At 40.8% G+C, this 20,899-nt stretch overlaps 2 protein-coding genes across 3 annotated transcripts; one reads left to right on the top strand and one right to left on the bottom strand.

Moving 5' to 3' along the window:
* Positions 1-2,482: 2,482 nt before the first annotated feature.
* On the bottom strand, positions 2,483-5,239 carry LOC135495863 (NADH dehydrogenase [ubiquinone] iron-sulfur protein 3, mitochondrial-like). Its single transcript, XM_064784859.1, has 6 exons — positions 5,147-5,239; positions 4,744-4,818; positions 4,266-4,513; positions 3,904-4,029; positions 3,518-3,637; positions 2,483-3,201 (listed from the first exon to the last, which is right to left on the bottom strand). Exons 1-6 carry the CDS (start codon positions 5,205-5,207, stop codon positions 3,010-3,012), a joined length of 822 nt encoding a protein of 273 aa, XP_064640929.1. The 5' UTR covers positions 5,208-5,239; the 3' UTR covers positions 2,483-3,009.
* A 48-nt stretch (positions 5,240-5,287) lies between these two features.
* Positions 5,288-11,981, top strand: LOC135495862 (cyclin-dependent kinase 10-like). 2 transcript variants are annotated; one of them, XM_064784857.1, is made up of 16 exons: positions 5,288-5,462; positions 6,218-6,290; positions 6,646-6,717; positions 7,025-7,127; positions 7,411-7,492; positions 7,802-7,869; positions 8,142-8,194; positions 8,619-8,688; positions 9,006-9,065; positions 9,355-9,478; positions 9,711-9,760; positions 10,039-10,128; positions 10,308-10,360; positions 10,750-10,828; positions 11,138-11,195; positions 11,445-11,981. In XM_064784857.1, exons 1-16 carry the CDS (start codon positions 5,355-5,357, stop codon positions 11,457-11,459), a joined length of 1,158 nt encoding a protein of 385 aa, XP_064640927.1. In that variant the 5' UTR covers positions 5,288-5,354; the 3' UTR covers positions 11,460-11,981. The 2 variants fall into 2 exon arrangements, with proteins under 2 accessions (XP_064640927.1, XP_064640928.1); XM_064784858.1 differs by lacking the exon at positions 5,288-5,462 and adding an exon at positions 5,821-5,968.
* The last annotated feature ends 8,918 nt before the right edge of the window (positions 11,982-20,899 follow it).

Genomic DNA, 20,899 nt, shown 5'->3' with positions numbered 1-20,899 from the left:
TTCAGAGCTTTGTCTTCGTTCTCAATCTCATTGGCTTTATAAAAGAAAAAGATAAGGGGCCTCTTTCTTCTCATTGTTCTGATAGCAAGGCCTAGTGACAGGGCAAAACACAGGCGTGAGAAGATAAGAACAAGTTTGAGGCTGTATGAGATAAATTAATGAGCAGAGTATTCGGATGAGACCAAAAGTTGTGTGGTTCCTTATAACTTGGTGTCTATTCCAGGGCAAGTAGAAGATCTCACATAGGTGGACAGTAGCCTTTGGTGGACCATTTTTCATGCCTGTGAGCAACCCTCCTCAATATCCTCACTTGAGCAAAGGCAAACATGTGACAGTCACAAATCAAGACAACAATGTCACATCCATCTACATACAACAATTTCATTTTTCTTTCCTCATTGGAGCCTCAAATTGTTGTGTCTTTGTCTTCATATGACCGAGCCGATTGATCTTGGACAGTATTTTCATTGGAGCCTATTCAAATTGATCACATTCTTCTGGATGTGACTTTGTCTGCTCAATACGACCATGGCTGATTTGATCTTAGACAATATTTCAATTGGTGCCAATTCAAATTGATCACATCCTTCTGGTCGTGATTTTGTCTGTCTTCATATGACCATGACCGAGTTATCTTAGACAGTATTTCATTGGTGCCCATTTGAATTGACCACATCTTTCTGGTTGTGACTTTGTCTTCATTTTACCGAGGCCAATTTGATCTTTGGATAGTATTTTCACTACAGCCTATTCAAATTGAGAATTTCTTTCCGGTTGTGCATTTGTCTTCATATGGTCATCGGAGTCAAAGAACTACGTCATCGCCACCTTCTGGGCGAGGTAGGAACTGAAAAGACCAAACCATAAAGCTGTTCATACCAGGGATTTTTTTGGTGGGGGTCAGGGGTGTTGGAAAGGGGGTCATTTTTCATTTGATTTGATCTCGGACGTAATTTCATTGGAGCCCATTAAAATTGATCAAATCCTTCTGGTTGTGACTTTGTCTTCATTTTACCGAGGCCAATTTGATCTTGGACAGTATTTTCACTACAGCCTATTCAAATTGATCATATCTTTCCGGTTGTGCATTCGTCTTCATATGGTTATCGGAGTCAAAGAATTACGCCATCGCCACCTTTGTCTTCATGATCGCGACAAACCACGTCGATCTACGTGGCCCAAATCCCCCCTCTTAGAGCTCGTTATATGAGTCAAAGAACTACGCCATGGCCATCTTCATGGCGAGGTAGGAACTGAAAAGACCAAACCAAAGCTGTTCTTACCCCGGGAATTTGTTTTTTGGGGGGAGGGGGTGTTGGAAAGGGGGTCATTTTTCATTTGCTTTGATCTTAGACAGTACAATGTATTTTCATTGAAGTCTATTTAAATTGATCACATTCTTTTGTTTGTGACTTTTTTTCTCAATATGAACATGGCTGATTTGATCTTAGACAATACTTCCATTGGTGCCTATTCAAATTGATCACATCCTCCTGGTCGTGATTTTGTCTGTCTCCATATGACCATGACCGAGTTATCTCAGACGTAATTTCATTGGTACCCATTAAAATTGATCACATCCTTCTGGTTGTGACTTTGTCTTCATTTTACCGAGGCCAATTTGATCTTTGGACAGCATTTTCACTGCAGCCTATTCAAATTGATCAATTTCTTTCCGGTTGTGCATTTGTCTTCATATGGTTATCGGAGTCAAAGAACTACGTTATCGCCATCTTCTGGGCGAGGTAGGAACTGAAAAGACCAAACCACAAAGCTGTTCATACCCGGGATTTTTTTGGGGGGTCGGGGGGTGTTGGAAAGGGGGTCATTTTTCATTTGATTTGATCTCCCACAGTATTATTGGAGCCCATTTGAATTGATCACATCCTTCTGGTAAGGACTTTGTCTTCATTTTACCGAGGACAAGTATTGGACAGTATTTTCACTACAGCCTATTCAAATTGATCATATCTTTCCGGTTGTGCATTTGTCTTCATATGGTCGCGAGAGACCACGGAGACCAAAGTGTGTGTGTGTGTGTGTGTGTGTGTGTGTGTGTGGCCCAAATCCCCCCTCTTTGAGCTGGTTATCGGAGTTTCAAGGACTTTATGAAAGAACGATGCCATCGCCATCTTCAGGGCGAGGTAGGAGCTGTAAAGTCTAAATCGCCAAATATCAAAATAAAGCCGTTTTGACCCCTGGGAAATTTTTGGGGTCGGGGGGTGTTTGAAAGGCGGTAATTTTCAACCAAACAATAAAACATAGTAAAGGAGTGTAGCTAACATAACTCTATTGATTAAAGAAGACCTTGTCTTGGAGAAGTTACTGCAAAAGACCTTATGCAGCCATCTCTTTCTTTTTTTCTGGGGGCCTGAAGAGGGGTGTTGGGGGGGGGGCATCTCATCCCAGCATTTGTTCTTATCATATGACCTGCTTTGAATCAATCACCATGATGCATTTTGAATAGCGCCACAACAATTAATTTGGCAACATTAATCATATCGATATTTTTATTCACTATACACAAAAAATTCTTCTACAACATTTCTTAGGTTTCTACCTAATCTTAATGTTCTATTTACAATGCTCACATTCACTGTAACCAATCTGGCGAGGACACAACTCCAATGGACAGGCAACGGGGAAAGGGTAACCGAGGCCGGCCAAACCAACTGGCTGCTGAAAAGATAGACTGTATTCCTCTAATATGCAGGACTTCCTGCAGTCGAAAGACATGTTGCCTCGCACCCACCTTTCAGGATAGGGATACTGATGTAATGGAATGGTCATAAAATCTTTTTTTGTCATGACTCATGAAACAATAAGATTTTGTTTTTAAACCAGACGTGGCTGATTTTGCGTGACATCACATGAGCAAAGTTGCTCAACCTGTCAAGTACTGCACTCCTATGGAGGAATATTGCATATTTACAGCATCTCCTAGCCTAGCCCTATTGGAACACAGAGTGCTACGCTTCATAGCAAAGTTTCTCTTCATAAAACATTTGACTATTTCGTCTCCTCGGGCTTGGGTGGGGCCTCTCCAACACCAGGTGGCAGTGTGACCAATGGCTGCGCATCCTCCTTGGTCCGATGAGCGGGGAACTGCTCCCAGGGACTAGAATATTCAAATTTCCTAAATTCCTGGGCCATTTCTATTGGTTCTACTACAACCCGTTTGACCTCATCATCATAACGCACCTGAAACATCAAAAGTAAAACCCTTTCAGAAAAATTTCCAAATTAAGATTCTCCATCTTTTTACCAAACTGAAAATAATTTGGACACTGATAAAGCGTGCGGTTCTAATTTGAGCTCAAGCGGCACTGTTGAAAACAGAGCTTTCCAGCATGTATTGTCCACATTCAGGGACAAAATAAGCCACTCTACCTTACATTACCTCAAGTCGAAATAGCTGTACCGATCATTCAGGGACAAAATAAGCTATCCTACTTTACATTTACTCAAGTCAAAACAGTTGTGCGGGCATGCAGGCGAACATGAAATACATTCTTACCTCCACAAATCCAGATAGTGGGAAATCTTTCCGGAAAGGATGACCCTCGAATCCATAGTCGGTCAGGATTCGTCTGAGATCAGGATGATTGGTAAAGAACACGCCGAACATGTCCCAGATCTGAAGGTGAAGTAATAAATTTCCAGACAATAATATAATCACTTTGCAAAACACACAGCTCTGAGGTCCTGACTAGGCCTCAAGCTAGACTTTCTCGCTAAGGAGTCAAAACAGAGGAGGAAGTAACAAGACTTATCTAATGCCACAAGGAAGGTTGCCTTTGAGTGGTTTTAAACCCAAAATACAGACCGCTTTAGATGCAATTCTGCCTAAAAAAGGCAATTGAAACAAAATAGATTTTTCTCAAGGACAAAAATAGTACATACTTCCCTTTCATACCAGTCAGCGGCGGCAAATATAGAACAAACAGATTCTATAGGAGTAAGCTCATCGGTGTAGGTTTTCACTCGAATTCGACTGTTGTATCTTAGAGACAGGAGATTGTAGACAATCTGAAAGTGAAAATTGACCAACTATGTAGCTTGTGTTACAGTAGTTAGACAGTGTTGAGCCAATCCGGAGCTGTGTCTCGACCTCAATCTGGAGCCAATCAATCTGGGGCAGCCAGCTATTGCAGGTGGATTAAAAAGCTCCTCGACACTCCTCCCAAAACAATCTTCCACACCCGTTTCTGCCAATGAAAGTTTCATTGCTATGGGACTGAGAAGGGAAAGCAGAGCATACTAACCTCAAACCTATATTCCCTAGTTGGTACATCTACGCCAGCTAGATCAGCTAAACTAAGGAACTGCCCATTATGATGGTCTTTCAGAAAGGTCAGGGTTGGGATTACGCCATCGGGATGAACCATGATTTCCAGCTCATCATTATTTAGCACTGCTGAGCGCTGGACGTACTTTGGGAGACACTCGCCAATGTAATTCCCGAATTCTTGGAGTCGCTTCTGGGTTTCTTCATTACGTGGACGGACAGTCGCTGAGGAAGAAACAACAATATGAATGATAATACAACTAAGTAAGCCTGCCCTAGGCTATGTCAATTGTTATTTGTGGCAATCCCATCCCATGAAAACCAACATTAGCCGATTCATCCAAAAGCTTTGTCTTATCTTCAAACTAATCAAAGTGCCTAGTTTAAACTTAGCTGCACAAGAACCGTTGTACTTCAAGCGAGTCTTATATACTTTTGATATTATAAATACCTACACTGGGAACCCTCAGATATCAATCTCTTGTACACAATTGGAGTAGCAGTTGCGGCTCTACTGGTAATGGCAGTTCCTGAAAATCAGAACATCACGTGAAAATAACTAATTTTTCTGTAACCACTATCATAAACAACTTTGTCAATGAAAAGTTGAGCAGTTGAGCCTTAGACCCTGTCAAGTGCCGCGCTGTACAGAGGAATACAGTCTACCGAGTGACAGAAGTGACAAAAACTCTGACTTGGGGCACTGGCGAAAATAGGTTGCAAAGAAGGAAAATGGGTATCAAGTGACTTTTTTGAGCAACCACTACACAGCTGGCCATTAACATTATGCGCAGAGGAGAGTATAGACATGTTTTTCGCTACTGCGTCCTTCAAACAAATCCAAACTTTACGGCATACCCCTGTTTTTCAGGATTCCAGCGGCAACCTGCCCAGCAACTCTTCTCAAACAAGCAGCCATTTTGCCCTTCAACTACAACCTCGTTGTGGAAAAGTAGACGGGAAAATGTATGGGAAAATGCACGCAGATGTGTTCAATGCTTCCCGAAGTCGAGGTTCACCTGTGGTCTCAACTTTTTCATAATTTTCTTCCCAATAAAAGCATAAAATGGACGCCGAAAAGGCTGATAGCTCAAGCGCAGCTGCCAAAGAACGTAATAAGGTTCTTTCTTCATTTCGGAGTGGCAGTCCGATCGAAATAAAGGAGGGTGACAAGGTGCGTTATGCAATGCATATGCATGACTGAGCCATGAGCACATCCTCGTCAATGACGTCATGCTACAGGAACCGCACACTTTGCAGATAGTGCTGTGTGCTGCCTTGTTGGGTAAAAGGGAATTAACGTCATGACGTAAATGGCGATATAATGTCATAACGCATTCTGCGCTATATCGCCATTGACGTCATATAGCGCAGAAGTGGCGATACAATAAAAATATCGCACAATGTTCCGCGCACAAGTACCCGGTAATGAGGAGGTCAGCGAGAAAATTTCCTTGTATCAAACTCTAAGTCTCTAACGGACTCCAGCATCGATTGTGCAACGTTGCATCACTCCGTCCTCTGTACCCCTATAGGCCCTATAGACGAATTCGAAGAAGACCAATCAGTGCCAAAATAAATCAAATATGCACACTCTAGAATACGTCAGAAGGCCTAAGCTGACTTCGGACAATGCCTAGAGATATGGCCATCCTTGGTTCAAGGTGAAACGCATGACTGGTCAGTGCCAAAACAAACTTCTTCGATTTCGTCTATTGAGCGGCACAAAAATGGTGTGCTGGTTGCCAATAATTTACTTTTTTAACTTAGTCTTAGAACAAAGATATTTACCATTTGTATAAAAAGGGGTGCCATGTATTTTGCACATGATTCATCGCATTCCACATGGACAATGAAAATTATCTCCTGGAGGACTTTCAAAGTTTTGTTTAGCCTTGCATGCCCTTATCATTTATGTTCATGTTTCAGCTTGGAAGGTGTCGTTGTGTAACTGACTTTGAGAAATTGAACCGAGTTGGAGAGGGAACATATGGCATTGTTTGTAAGTTGAATGATAGGGCTGATCAACGGGAGTCCCAAGAAAGGTGGACATCTCGGAGGACAAGCGCCCAAGTGTTTTTTATATCAATTTTCCCAAGTTATTTGCCAATTTCAAAGTAATTTTGCTTTGCCCGCACTAAATGGAGATCTAAATCTTCATTCTGGTGGTCCTTCTCTGAAAAAAATTAGATTGTATAAAATCTTACTCTCACTCTTAGACTCTTTGGAAGCTACACTGCCGATTTGTTCATTGCCAATACCAATCTTTTCAGGGACAAGTTATTGCATTTTTATATGCATGTATAAGTCGTCCTTTTTTCTAGTGTTTATGGATCTTGGTCTGACTATCTTTTCAGATCGAGCCAGGGATACGAAGTCTCATGAAATTGTTGCCCTCAAAAAGATGAGAATGGAAAAAGAGAAGGATGGTATAAAGAATTATTAATTGTATACTCACTTTCTTGAGTATGCCATCCCATAGTGCATTGCAGTCATACTCAATAAACCATATACCTTATGTACTGAGTAGGGTGCACACACAATGCCATCCAATCATACTTGGTAATTTCAGTACCACTTATAAGTCGCAACACAAAATCTTGCAAACGCGAGCGCAACATACTCGAGTTTCTGAGTATAGGCTGCCATTTTGTTGTAGTCGGGGTATCGAGTATAGGCCAGACCTGACTCCATGTTCATGCGACGCCCTGTAGTCACTGCCAAATGATTTTTCAGGAATTCCAATCAGTGCCCTCCGAGAAATCAACATCCTTCTAAATATTCGACATGAAAACATTGTGGAATTGACAGAGATAGCAGTTGGAAAAAGTCTGGACAGGTATGTGTTCAGGTGACATAAGTGGCTGTGTTTTCTTGTTTCTCTTGAAGTGATTCCCTCAAATATACTGCTGTTGGAAATTAGTACAGACCCAGCAGAATGGTTCCAATATTCAAATCAACCGGAACATTTAGAATCGAGGCCTGTTTTGCTTTAGATGTCATATATCAGCTTGTCATTTTCTTTATCAGGAATCGGTTGGCTTTCAGACTGTCTTTTCTGTACACATCTTATTTCTAATCTATTCCCACTACTTTATAATGTTCTAAATCTACATTTTCAGTATTTTTCTTGTGATGCAGTATTGTGAACAGGACCTGGCAAGTTTACTGGACAACATGCAGTCACCCTTTTCAGAAGCACAGGTAGGTTCCACTTGAGAGCGCAACTAGGCTTTAAAGCATGAGCTTGGTGCAAAGGCTTTCGGGGTCGCTGCCCTGGCGCTCTGCAACAGACTAGACCATAGTATACGCCAAATGGACACTCTGGACAAGTTATGAAAGGCCTAAAAACGTACATATTCAGGAGACATAGCTCGATAATTCACTGTCAAGTTGGGGGCGCTCTTGAACATACTAAGTGGAAACACTAAACAGCACCTTACAAAGTTGGATGGTGAGAAGTCATGACCGCTCACAATATTCACTACCAAATTCTGCCACATCGTTTTTCAGGTGAAGTGCATCATGCTCCAGGTTTTCAAGGGTCTGAAATATCTGCATTCAAAGTTCATTATTCATAGGTGAGTGGATTATCGTGCCTGGGATTTTGGATCTGACACCCCTCCCCAATTTTAAAAATCTACTAGGGGAAGGGCCAGAGGGGTAAGGGAAGAGCATGTCCGTATGTACAATACGAACAAGAGGAGGGGTCTGGTCACGCCCCTGCACACTTTTTCACCAAGAGTGAATGCTGCCTAAGTTGTAGTTTGCAGTGCTTTGAAAAAGATTATTTATTACTTAAGCATTTTGAAGATTGATACATTCATCTATCTATTCATTTAATTTCTTTCAGGGATCTCAAAGTATCGAACTTACTAATGACTGATAAAGGTTGTGTTAAAATTGGTAAGTGTCTCAATGGCTCAAACAACGAGATGAGCTTGGATGATCCCTTGGATTGTGACAGTATCATAAACTACCATGGCGAATTTCCTGAAATTTGCCTAAGAGTGAATGGCTCTGTGGCTGATACGATTCATAATTGAACAACAATGACTTGACTTTGACCTAATTGAATTCTTCTGCCTTGTCTTAAACCCAAAAGGTATATATCGTTATGATATTATTGCGAATTTTATGTAAAGGAGTAGAAAATGTGAAGTACTGATCTGATGATGTAATCCTTTAACAACATGTCCATTTGGGCAATTTAATGTTACCAGAAGTGAAATCATATAAGGATATTTTCTCAAAAATCAAGGGCTATGAAGGTAAAGGGGTTAACAGTGTGTTGATGATTTAATGAATGAGTTCTTGTTATCGTTTACAGCTGACTTTGGCCTTGCCAGAACATTCGGCGTACCTATGAAACCTATGACCCCAAAAGTTGTGACGTTATGGTAAGATATGATACAGAGCACAACAGTTTCAGAGCTGAAGTAAGAACTTGTTTGCTCAAGCTTTCTGGATTTAGTATCTTGTTGCTTTGATACTATTTGCGGTCTACCTTGCTCCGATTCAGTATTGGTGTTCACATGTTTTGAAAGCGGGTTTTTTTGGTTGGTCATATTTTGAAGTTATTTGACAGACGAGATTGAAAAGTGATAAAAATGACCTCAGGTGATGCTGCCCGAGCAGTCATAGATGGCAGGTGATCTGGAACTAGATCTACTCTTCTAACCACAATAAATGAGGGACATTAAATCTCTTCTTTCAGGTACAGAGCTCCAGAGTTGCTACTGATGGACAAAAATCAGATGACTGCCATTGATATGTGGTATGCACAAAACTTTAAGATCTATTCATTAATTTGAAGTCAAGAATGAGAAAGGTGTTATTTGAACACCCAATACATGAAGCCCCAACATATATACTATTGAGTAGAGATAATCTATAGTTGCTACTCTTAGTGCTCTGATTTTCAAATTGGCAGTAATTGGATTTTGAAACAGACGTCCTCTCAGATGCAAACGCCTCTTTTATGAGCCGAGGCCATTTTTTCCAACTAAACGGCTTTATAAGATAATTGAATCCCTTCCCTTATGTTTTTATGTCGCTTATTACAGGGCAGCAGGGTGTATTCTTGGAGAGATGCTGGCACACCACCCACTCCTGCCTGGACGGACGGAGATCCATCAGATTGAACTGATCATCGAGATGTTTGGAACACCGAATGAGTCCATATGGCCTGCAAGTATACGTGTCTCCACAACCGCACATGCTTGACAGCATCCACAATCATCCACCACTGGCACCACTGGCACCAGTTCTGTATATTTTTAGCTGAAAATAAAAAGCGATTTTGACTGTTAGAATCAATAAGCTGTGCGACATATTTCTGCACTCACTGAACAGAAAGTAGTATCTGTCGTCTGGGATATACACTGACTAACTTCTACCTAACTTAACTCCTTTATTGCAGGGTTTCAATGATCTGCCTGCCCTGGAACATTTTTCCTTGAAGAAGCAGCCGTAAGTTCTTTGCCAGAATGCCATTTTTAGCTTTGTATAGGGACAAAATAAATTTCTTTTCACCTGGAAGAATAGTCGACATAGATCTTAGCCAAGGAAATGCATTAATGGCCCAGAGAGTCTCATCTTTGGTTCCAGTTGTGTTTTTTCAGTGTCAAGTTATGTTTATGTAAAAAGTACCTTGTGTCAAAGTCTGTGTGTCTCATAACTCTTCCCAAAGAAAATTTACAAGGGTCTCCTTAATGTATGAATTTCTCACTAAATATCTGTGTTTTCAGATACAATAACTTGCGACATACTTTCCCCTGGCTCTCAGAAGCTGGTGTTAGACTGCTGAACTTCTTGTTCATGTATGACCCTCAAAAGAGGTAAGAATTTTAGTTTGATTCGTTTGCAACATAAAAGAAGCAAGTATATTTCAGTTATCAAGTTTGTTAGTTGTGGAATATTTGGCTGCCTCTTTAGAAGCAAACTACATGTAGTAGCAGGCTTAAACTAACTAGACTGAACTTTCCCCATTAAAAAATGTAAACATTTGAAATTTCAGGGCTTCAGCTGCCGATTGTTGTGATAGTTCTTACTTCAAGGAGCAACCATTTCGTAAGTCGTACATCATTTTTTCTGGGGTAATTGAGCAGCCTTATAACCTTGTGGTTAACATTGGTTACTACCATACAATAGGGCATGGGGTCGATTCAAGGGCAAACCCAGGATTGTATTTCTTGATGTACCAGCCTGGCTTTCAAGGAATTAAAATTCCTGGTTCTTCCTGGCTCTTTAAATGAAACGTAAACCAAGGTTCCTTGTATCTGGTATCTGTGCCATGGCACACAAAAACCCCACCAAGTGAGAAACATGAGAAGCTTTCGTCCTCTCTGGCCGAAGACAGAGTTACTAGGCTGACAAACCCCATTGACTGAGTGATGTGTGAACACGCTCATCCATTGTAAATTCACAGTATTTCAAACTTTTTACTAATTTCGTTTCAGCATGTGATCCAGACCTGATGCCATCATTTCCTCAACATAGAAATAAAAGGAGGGTGTCTGAAGCTAATCAGGATGAAAAGTAAGCTAATATTTCTGTTGTCTGCCAATATCATGATCAGCACAGGGAAACCAGTGGAATAGAAGTCCAGCTCATAATCAGGACGTTGTGGGTTGGAATCTGAAGAATCACCATGTTTCCTCTTTGTCCCCTTGAGCGTGCTACTTAACCCTACATTCCTTAATCCTTTGAATGAGACAAAAAAACAAGATACCTTGCACCTGATGTCTTTGCCCAGAAATCTCAAAGACTTCTCAAAATCAATAAGACTTCTTTCTTGGTCCATGCTGATCAGTGTATTTATAGGTTGTACGTGTTTGATATTTACAGAAACAAAAGATCATCTGGTAGTTATCAAGAATTTGGAAGTTTTGGACAACAACCAGCTGTGAGTATGCATTTTGTTCTTGAGATCTTATAGAATCTGACGACAAAAGAAAGTCAGTAGATTGGTGCAAAAAACATTGTTCAACTGTCATGTAATTACCATGTAAATGTGGGCAGCAAGCGTGATGTTTGGTCTACTGCTGATTGCAAAGTAATCAACCTTTGGCATAACGAACATTTTTTGGTTTACCGTAACGGGATTTGGGGTGTCTAATATGGTTCTAATACTGTTTCCTTCAATTTATTACAGAAAAAGAAAAGGTGAACTCTTGATGCTGCTAGTGCCCAGCATTGGGACATCTCCCTATGATGCATTTACGGATATGCTCAACTCAGCCAGTCGTGGTTAGCAACGTCTGTGGATCTCTTGAGTATGGAAAAGTTCTGGATCAATGTCGGTCGCTCATCTGCTTATGGATCGTCACCGAGGCTGAAACTTGAGGCAAACTTCCTGAAGAAGGATCCAGTTACTCTTAAACTTTGGTGGAAATTTTAAAATGAACTTGTGTGGCATTTCCTGAGCTGGCCATTGTTTGCGGCTATCCTACCTAGAGCTCCGCGTAGCAGGGTCTGTAAGGACCAATACAGTTTGGTCTCATAAGTTTGTGGTATGAAACGCCTTGAAAATGTTTACATTTATTCTGACATGTTTTATAGATATGTAATCAGTAATGTCAAGAATTGATAACGAGTAATCTTCATAGTTCATGATAATGTTCAGAAATATTTTTGTATTGAATTTCATCTCACCAATCATGATGCCAATTGTAAAAAAAACTGGTCTTGAATAAATTCATAGAAAAACATTAATCTTGTGAATTCTTTAAGCTTGTTTTGGCACCTCCACAGTCTTACCAACACTGTGACAGTCACAGCCAGACCAAATCGGGTCTAGGACCCATCTTTTCCTATTTGAACTGGGCCATATACCACACACAGCATTATGACTCTTCCCTCTTCGGTGGAGCTTCCATCTTACTGTGCACTTCATCAGGTCCCTTCTGAGTTGGAAGAGCTTCTATCTAACTGCTCTTGAAGACGGATCCCCACCATGTTTTACCCCAGTGAGACTTGGACTGGCTCATGGTCCATTCTGTCATTAGTGGAGCTTCTATCTTACTATGTGCTAGAAGACAAACCCATGTAATAGAGTGGAGGTGCCACGCCCTATTTATTCTGGCTGGGACTGTCTGGCGTCTGATACAGTGTGGGCAGGAAGGTGGAGCTGCCAGGCCTGATTAAGTGTGGCTGGGACTGTCTCGCATCTGATACGGTGTTGGCAAGACGATGGAGGTGACAGGCCTAATTCAGTCTGCGAACTAGGTTGTGACAATGTCTTCATGTCGACCAAGTCGTGGTGATGACTACGATAGTTACTTCGTTATGTCTTTAATTGCACTAGGTCAAATATACAGGTGGAACATTCGTCAATTAAAATTGAATCACTGTATTCACAAGGGTGCACAATCTCCCCAATTTCGGCACATGAGTCCTGGCTGACGCATCCGAATCTGGCATGTATGGGCCGTTTTGGTCCCCAGCGCTGAGTTTCGCCGGGAAAGAATATAATTCCTCCTCACAGATAAGCTCATATGCTCCTAAGCCCCACAAATACAAATAGTTATCATTTTCATTCTTTCCTATGAGTTTTGATATTTTATAGTTGGTTGATGGATAGAAAGGGGATCAGTATATTTGTCCGCCGGATACTCAAAAGCCGAAGTCCCGACGTTTTCTTGACGATTTTACAGTAATCAGCTGGTAATAGCGTGCCACCTAGGCCCTGTTCTAAAACACGGGAGATTGCCAGTCTTGCTCGAACAGACTTTTCCTCACCAATGCATAATCAATGTAATGTGGGTTCGAGCACTGTCTGAGACTGTCATCACTGAGAATGACGTTTTGAAAATCTCAAACTTTCTTGATGAATTACATGGTATAGATATATGGATTAAAGGTAGGAATATGTTGTTTTGGCAGTATTATGTGAATATCATTCAGTAGGAATACCTCCTCGTTGGGATTTGCTCTTTGATGAGGTGATTTTGCTACATTTATCTAGGCTATTAGTCTGTGTCCTCCTGTGGAGTACAAAGAATATCACTGAAAAATGTTCACTTTTCACTTGTCTCATATTTTCAAATTATCCGATTACAATTTGAGAAAAGTAACTGCACTAGAAATATCATAGAACTGAAATGAAATAGTTTTTCAAAAATAATTTAATTACGATGTTGAGGCATGAAGTTTTTGAATCATTTCTGATTTGTTGAGTGAAGTAGGTCAAACCATGACTGTTGCGGGCAAAAACGCAACACATATAAGGCAGATGGGTGCCCACTACAGTTGTCTGCACTACCGACTTCTGTTGTGACAACTGATCATTGTCGCGATGGAGACGGGAGTGCCTTGTGTCCGCTGTTAGGCGGGCGCTTGAGTACCCAGGATTGTTGATTGTGGCCGTATGAGTCCGACCCCTCCAATTTTTCTATAGGGCTTCTGCGGCCATGGTCAAGAATGTGGCTTGTTTTGCACTTTGAGGGTAGCATTTCATTTTGAGGGTAGCATTTAATGAGACATGTTTCATGTGATTATGTTTGCTTCTTCAAGTCTGGTTTAAATACATGTATTGCAGTTCTGAACTCCGAGAGGCGGGGGAACGAGTTTTATAGCCCTCGATTACCTTTGGCTGTCCTTCGTGTAAATAGTTGATTAAACCTATAGTTTTGACGCGCTATGTAGCTTGTCCGCCTGAAAAATCACTTTAAAAAAATGTCACCGTTTTTTCAGATTATGTTCAGTGCCAAAAATCATGAACATCACACTGCATCACACCAACCAGAAGACACGGTCCACCCCCACGAGCATCCTTCCGCAATTGGGAACATCATATTGTCGAAGAGGTATAATAGAGGTAAATATTTCAAGCTAGCTAGCTATCGTTTGCGGCATCGAAGACAGTTTTCGAGCTATACGAACGACCAAGTACGAAGACGGTTGGTGTATTTTCGACGATTTTCTTCCGGAAATTTCCACCTCAATAAAAAGCCACAGAAATTGCAAGATCTGGCAACTGATCATAGACATTATTTTATACGTACCTGCAGTGGAAGATTATGAGCCACACCCTTATGGGACATGATTGTATCATCATTTCAAGCTACCACAAGATGCGACAAATCGAAATATCGAGGGGTAATCGCACTAAAAGAAAGGGACATCCTTCTGTAAAGTGGGTCAGGTGCCGTCACCCGCGAGTTGAGCTGTAATATAAACAATAAAGACATCAGTAAAGAGGCGCCTCTCCTGCTCCGTCTCCAGGAGCCCAAGGAAGTTATATATCTTCTCTAGATTATGATGACGTCCGTTCGTCGAACCTTGGTTTAAAAATCTTTTTTATAGATTCTTTTCTGAGACATCCTGTATAGTACTTTTTCCAAGGTGCCAGTTTCTCCTTCTACACCGGGATGGTAAGAATATCATTTGTGTCATGTAAGATTAATAAAATTGAAATAGATAAACATCAATTAAATAAATCAATTTAAATTATGTAATGATAAAAACAATTTTTCAGTTTTTGTTTTGTCCCAAAATTATTCTGTAGTATATAGCCCCCCCCCCCCCCCCGCCCAGGAAGATGTCGTCATCAGAATGATCGTCTGACCACGAGGACGCTTTTACCGGCGGCAGCTTTAAAATTTCGAACCCCGGTATATCATTCGATTTCACATTTGATTTATCAAATAAAGACATATTTGGACGGTAAGACCGTGAAAAAGATAACACAGCACGTACTTTCTGCCTCGCGGGCAAATCAGCATACCAGTAATTATGTGCAGACTTGGCTCTTTCTTTGGAGCAGTACAGTTGTAAGATAAATCCTTTTTGTAATTTTATAAATTAGTTGCTCATTAAGGGCTTACGAAGGTTTTGATGCCTTGCTGGCATATCTGCACCAGTAAATATGTGCAGGTTCATTTCTTGCTTTGAAGCAATATTGTTGCTACACTCGTAAAGCAGTGGCGATGTTCAGGTCTTTTCTGCCTCGCGGGCAAATCTGCATACCAGCAATTATGTGCAGACTTGGCTCTTCCAGAGGTTGTAGGACTGGGTCCATTGAATGTAACAAAAATAATTGATGCCTATTTACAAATGAAATGAAGCGTCTGCATTTTGGTGCAACTCCATATAACTGTCAGGTGACTTCGCTCTGAACTTGTGACACTCTGATCGGTCTGAAATAATCATTATCTCGCCCCTCTGGGAAATATTTGCAGCCGCATGACACCTTCTTGTTACCGTCTGAGAGATGGCAATGTCAGAGGGGCATGACGGTGGGCAAGCCTATTGCGAATGGGCAGCACAATTGGGTGTAGGATATTCCGAAACCATTGCACACTCCTGAATCTGCGGTGGGTTGGTACCCCACGCTACGTAAGGAGTAGGTTTCTGGGTAAGACTTGGTCCAGTGAATAGGTCGCGCCTTTAAAATGATGAGAAGTTGCGAATTGACGCCCTGTGAAGTGTCCTTCGACCAGCTAGTGCTAATCCGGTCACTGTCTCCAGGTCACCATGCCTCGGTCAATGAGCGGGCGAAGCACCCAATGGGTGATATGAATAAAGACTAGCAAATGCTTTTACTCCGGTTTTGTACAGGAAGGCCTAGTGTAAATGTACATGGAGATTTAGATAAAAGCATTTGCTGGTCTTTATTCATATCACCCAATGGCTCCGTCAGGAGTACATCGTCAACTTCAGCCCGTAGTCAAACCGGTACACGCACAAATATCTTAGCTGAGAGTGGGGGACATCAGTAAAGTGCTTCTCATCGGGGTAATACAGTACCACTGTATACAATGATCCCATTTTTTGTTGGATTCATTTCCACCGAGGAGTGGTCGATAATGAGAATTTCAGGCCAGTCTGATTATCACCAGTACAGAGGGCAGTTATCTAATAGTTATGTGGCTTTCCCTCAAACTGTATACTCTTTCATGTCAATTGTAAATTAGTGTTGCTTGGTAGTGTTCAGGGTCTTTCTGTCGAACAGGCACATCTGCATACCAGTAATTATGTGCAAACATCATTTCTTGCTTTGAAGCAATATTATTGCTACACTCCTAAAGCAGTGGCAGTGTTCAGGGTCTTTTCTGCCTCGCGGTCAAATCTGCATACCAGTAATTATGTGCAGACTTTTTTGCTTTGAAGCAATATCAGTGCTACACTCCTAAAGCAGTGGCAGTGTTCAGGGTCTTTTCTGCCTCGCGGTCAAATCTGCATACCAGTAATTATGTGCAGACTTTTTTGCTTTGAAGCAATACCAGTGCTACACTCCTGAAGCAGTGGCAGTGTTCAGGTCTTGTCTGCCTCGCTGGCACATCTGTATAACAGTAATTATGTGCAGACTTGGCTCTTACTTTGGAGCAGTATAGTTGCAAGATAAATCCTGTTTGTAAATTTATAAATGAATTGCTCATTAAGGGCTTACGAAGGTTTTGATGCCTTGCTGGCACATCTGCATACCAGTAAATATGTGCAGACTTGATTTTTGCTTTGAAGCAATATCGTTGTAACACTCCTAAAGCAGTGGCAGTGTTCAGATCTTTTCTGCCACCCTGGCACATCTGCATACCAGTGATTATGTGCAGACTTAATTTTTGCTTTGGAGTAATTTCATTGCTAAACTCCTAAAGCAGTGGCAAGAGCAATTAACTTGCTACACTCTTGAGGCAGTGGTAGTGTTCAAACACAAGTCTTCTAATTCTGAACTTTAAAATCGCTGTGTAAAGTGTATAATGTTGCATGATGATAACAGTTCCTATTTGTAAGAGTATATGGAATAGATCATTCTTGTACAGTGCGTTCTTCATTTTGTGGTATAACCACCTTTGGATTGGAGCTAAAGAACAGTCATATCAAAACATGATTTATAAAAATCCGCAAGAATCATAGGAATAGCACCGTTATCATAAATTTGGAAGCAGAATTGCCTTGAAATTGTGCTCCATCCTGATTTGGTTATGCATTAGCGTATATATCAAGGTTTGAAAACATGCTTGATACTCATGAAATATGTTGAGGGTTAAAAAAACAAGATCCCAGACATTAAAAAAATTCTAATAATAAAGTCATTATTTAGTTATTTCAATTTTCAATTTTAAACTATTTGAATTTCCCACCACACACAACTTTAGATTAGTTCCACATGTGGCCGCTAGGGATTTTTTGATGACGTAGATCAGGTCAGTCAGAACAAAGCAAGATGGCTTCCGCATACAGTTCAGAGAGTGAGAGCAGTGAATTTGAGGATGTTTTGGTCGATACAGAATATTTAAACGTTGAGCCGTACATGTTCGAGCCATTAATATCACTAGATCATAATGAGAGTGATCATTCGGACGAAAGTGATTAGAATTTGTGGTTAATCAATTTGCATGGCAGACCTGCCGATATAGCAAAGAACTTAAGAAGACATTGATAGACGGTTGCAGATGCATAACATGTATGATTTTTGAACAGACTAATGTTGCACAATATTGTTTCGCCTCGTCAGTGTTGTATCGCCAGTTATGTCATGACGCTGAACTACTATTGAAAAGTGACGGTATTATGCACAATCATCTTGACGTGATGATATAATGCCGTGCAACGTTAGATAGGCCTAGATGTCAGATGACAATAATCTGTCATTGACAGTGGCTGTCACTGACACTGACCTGTGTCGCTGTCACCTTACTATGGCTGGAACACAAGAAGACACTATGCGGTATCACAGGCCCCAATAGGGCCTACACATTATGTATAACAACCGACCTCGGCAGCCTCGGGCATTAAATGCAATTGACATGGTTGGAACAGCTGTTTTTAACAAGTGGCATTTAATATTCAGTTGGATGCAGATATCCGGCTTCATGTGATAATCCGTATCGATAAAGTGATCACTGCAAAGTTTGGCCGAAGGCCCAGGCTTCCAACACTCCAAACGTTTGCACTTCCGAATCCACAGCTTCCTCCTCTCTCGTTCAACTGGCTTTGGAAATTCATGAAAATGGGTCCCATCCGTCATTCGATTGTTCTTTGTGCTATCCTTGACACAATTCGGAGCCACACAATACACCATAGTGAATGAAACACATTACTTCCAGGTGTGCATAATTAATTAAGGCCCTCCTGCTTTTATGATTGCATGACATGTACAGATAACCTGATCTACATCACAACTTTTGCTGAACCTGCCGCCTGGCTCTAACAAGCCAGTTGCTAGCCTGATTAGGTAATCAAGTTGTCAAACACATAATTGCTATATCTTCAAAATGGATGGAGCTAATTGCATTTGGTTTTCTGTATTGTATAAAGTGTTAGGTACACTTTTGAAATCGTCTTACAGCAGAAAATGGCAAAAAACCTTGATATATGGCCTTTAAATCGTAACTTGTTGCAGTAGTACAACTGCATATACCAGTATACTTCCATCTGAATGGTAATTTGTTGCAGAAGTACAACTGCATATACCAGTATCATGATGCACAAATTAAATGGTATCTTGTTGCAGTAGTACAACTGCATATACCAAAATGTCAAACTAAAGTGCCATGGTTTATAACGTGGAACAACCAGGCATGGGGCATTTACATCCGACGGGATGTAAACGATAAACGACTGAGCAAGTGAGGACCTACTTGTTGCATCTAAATCTGCAACCAAAGTGCTAAAACCCATTCAACGGGTCCTTTCGATATACAAATGTGTAGAACCATGATAATTTGTCTGGGGTACAATCATCATGTGATGGGTTGTCCTACCATCCTGAACAATTTGCAAAGTTGCGACCAAGTCCTTGCATGAGACCAGACCTCCCCATCGCTGTCCCACCCAATTTCAAAACCTTGTTGATCCAAGGTAAATCTGGCAAAATGATAGAAAACAATGGAGTGTCTTGCTACAAAGCAAACTGCATGTTATCTTGTTGAAAGTCTGCAAACTGATCAAATTACAACCAGGTCATCACACAAGACTAGACCTCATCATCGCCCACCCCATTTCAAAACCTATTGTTCCAAGGTAAAATCTGGCACAATGCTAGAAACCAATGTGCTTTGCTACTAATCAAACTGCATTGTTATCTTGTTGAACGTCTGAAAACTGATCAAATTACAACCAGGTCATCACACAAGACAAGACCTCATCATCGCCCACCCCATTTCAAAACCTTTGTTCCAAGGTAAAATCTGGCACAATTATGCTAGAAACCAATGTGCTTTGCTACTAATCAAACTGCATTGTTATCTTGTTGAACGTCTGAAAACCAATCAACTAATAAGACTTGTGGGAATTATTGGCAAAGTTACAACAGGTTGTCACACAAGATAAGACCTCCCCATCACTGTCCCACCCAATATCAAAACCTTGTTGATCCAAGGTAAACTGGCAAAATGCTAGAAACCAATGCGAGTGTCTTGCTACAAATCAAACTGCATATGGTATCTCGTATATGCCATTTGTAAAGGGACTTGGACATGTCGGCATGCACCTGAGAAATAACTTCCTACCCAACCTACTATTGGCAAAGTTGCAACCTGGGCGTCACATAGACCATAGACCTTCAACTCCCTTCTGTCCTATCTAATTTCACTCCCTTGCCGTTTATCTGGCGAAAATGAATGCGCAATCATTCCATTGCCTTTGACAACAGACATTATCTCCTTATTTTTGTACAAATGATGCCCTATCGTCTACACCTTATCGTTGCATCAACCCTTTTGTCTGATAAAGACCCCTGTACTACTCCAACTTCTCATAAGGGCAAGGACGTGTTCACTGCCCATGCATGAATATCACTGTATGCTCTGTAATCATAGACATTTTGATGTAGACTGTGGCCTCGGGTAAAATTTCATATAAGTTAAAATCAATGAAATTGTAGGATGTTTTGTAAGATCAACATTGGTCATGTGACAATAACAGCAGGACTCAACAGAAATGTAAAAGCCTCATTGAAAATGGTCCATTAAAGTATTTATTTCAGTTAAGTATTGTACATTTAATCTTCATACAGCACCAAAGAGTCAATGACAAGTAACGAATCCTACCATGAATAATTGTGATCCACATTTTGAAATGGGTGGAAAAAACGATCGCAGAACATCAACATTTTTGACACAACATTGTCAACTTTTTAGAAGAATAGAGAAAGTTTTATGCCCCTCCCCCTCCCGAGATGAGTCAAGCAGACCCCATACATTAAGAAATAAACCACCCACACAAAATAATGTGTGAAACTATCATCACTCGCACTTACAAAACTATCAGTTAGTCAACTGCTTTTCTGATTTGGCTACAACAAAATACTAACTAAAGTTAGTAATGCCATCTATAAATACACAAATGAACTGTTTTGTACACTAACGCAAGTGTTTCTATCGGTGTGGTATAATTGCCTGTGTAAAAGGCACTAATTATGCATAAAATAAAAGACTATGAGCTTCTTTCTGCAAGTGTTCCAATTGGAAATTCAAAATGTCCATTTGTCAAAACTGACAAAGCCTTCATGGCAACCTGGTTTGATTTTAGAGCTTGGTGAAGGCAGGGATGCCAAAGACCGAGCGCTGTAGCAAAAAGTCGGCAAAAAATCCTGTTGAATTAGCACTTGTTTATTTTGATCCAATTCGAAACTTTAAAAATCCACCGAGAGGTGAGACAGAGATC

This window comes from Lineus longissimus, chromosome 11 (genome assembly GCF_910592395.1).
Source record: "Lineus longissimus chromosome 11, tnLinLong1.2, whole genome shotgun sequence".
Lineage (NCBI taxonomy): Eukaryota > Metazoa > Nemertea > Pilidiophora > Heteronemertea > Lineidae > Lineus > Lineus longissimus.
This window is presented reverse-complemented; position numbering and strand designations above follow the sequence as displayed.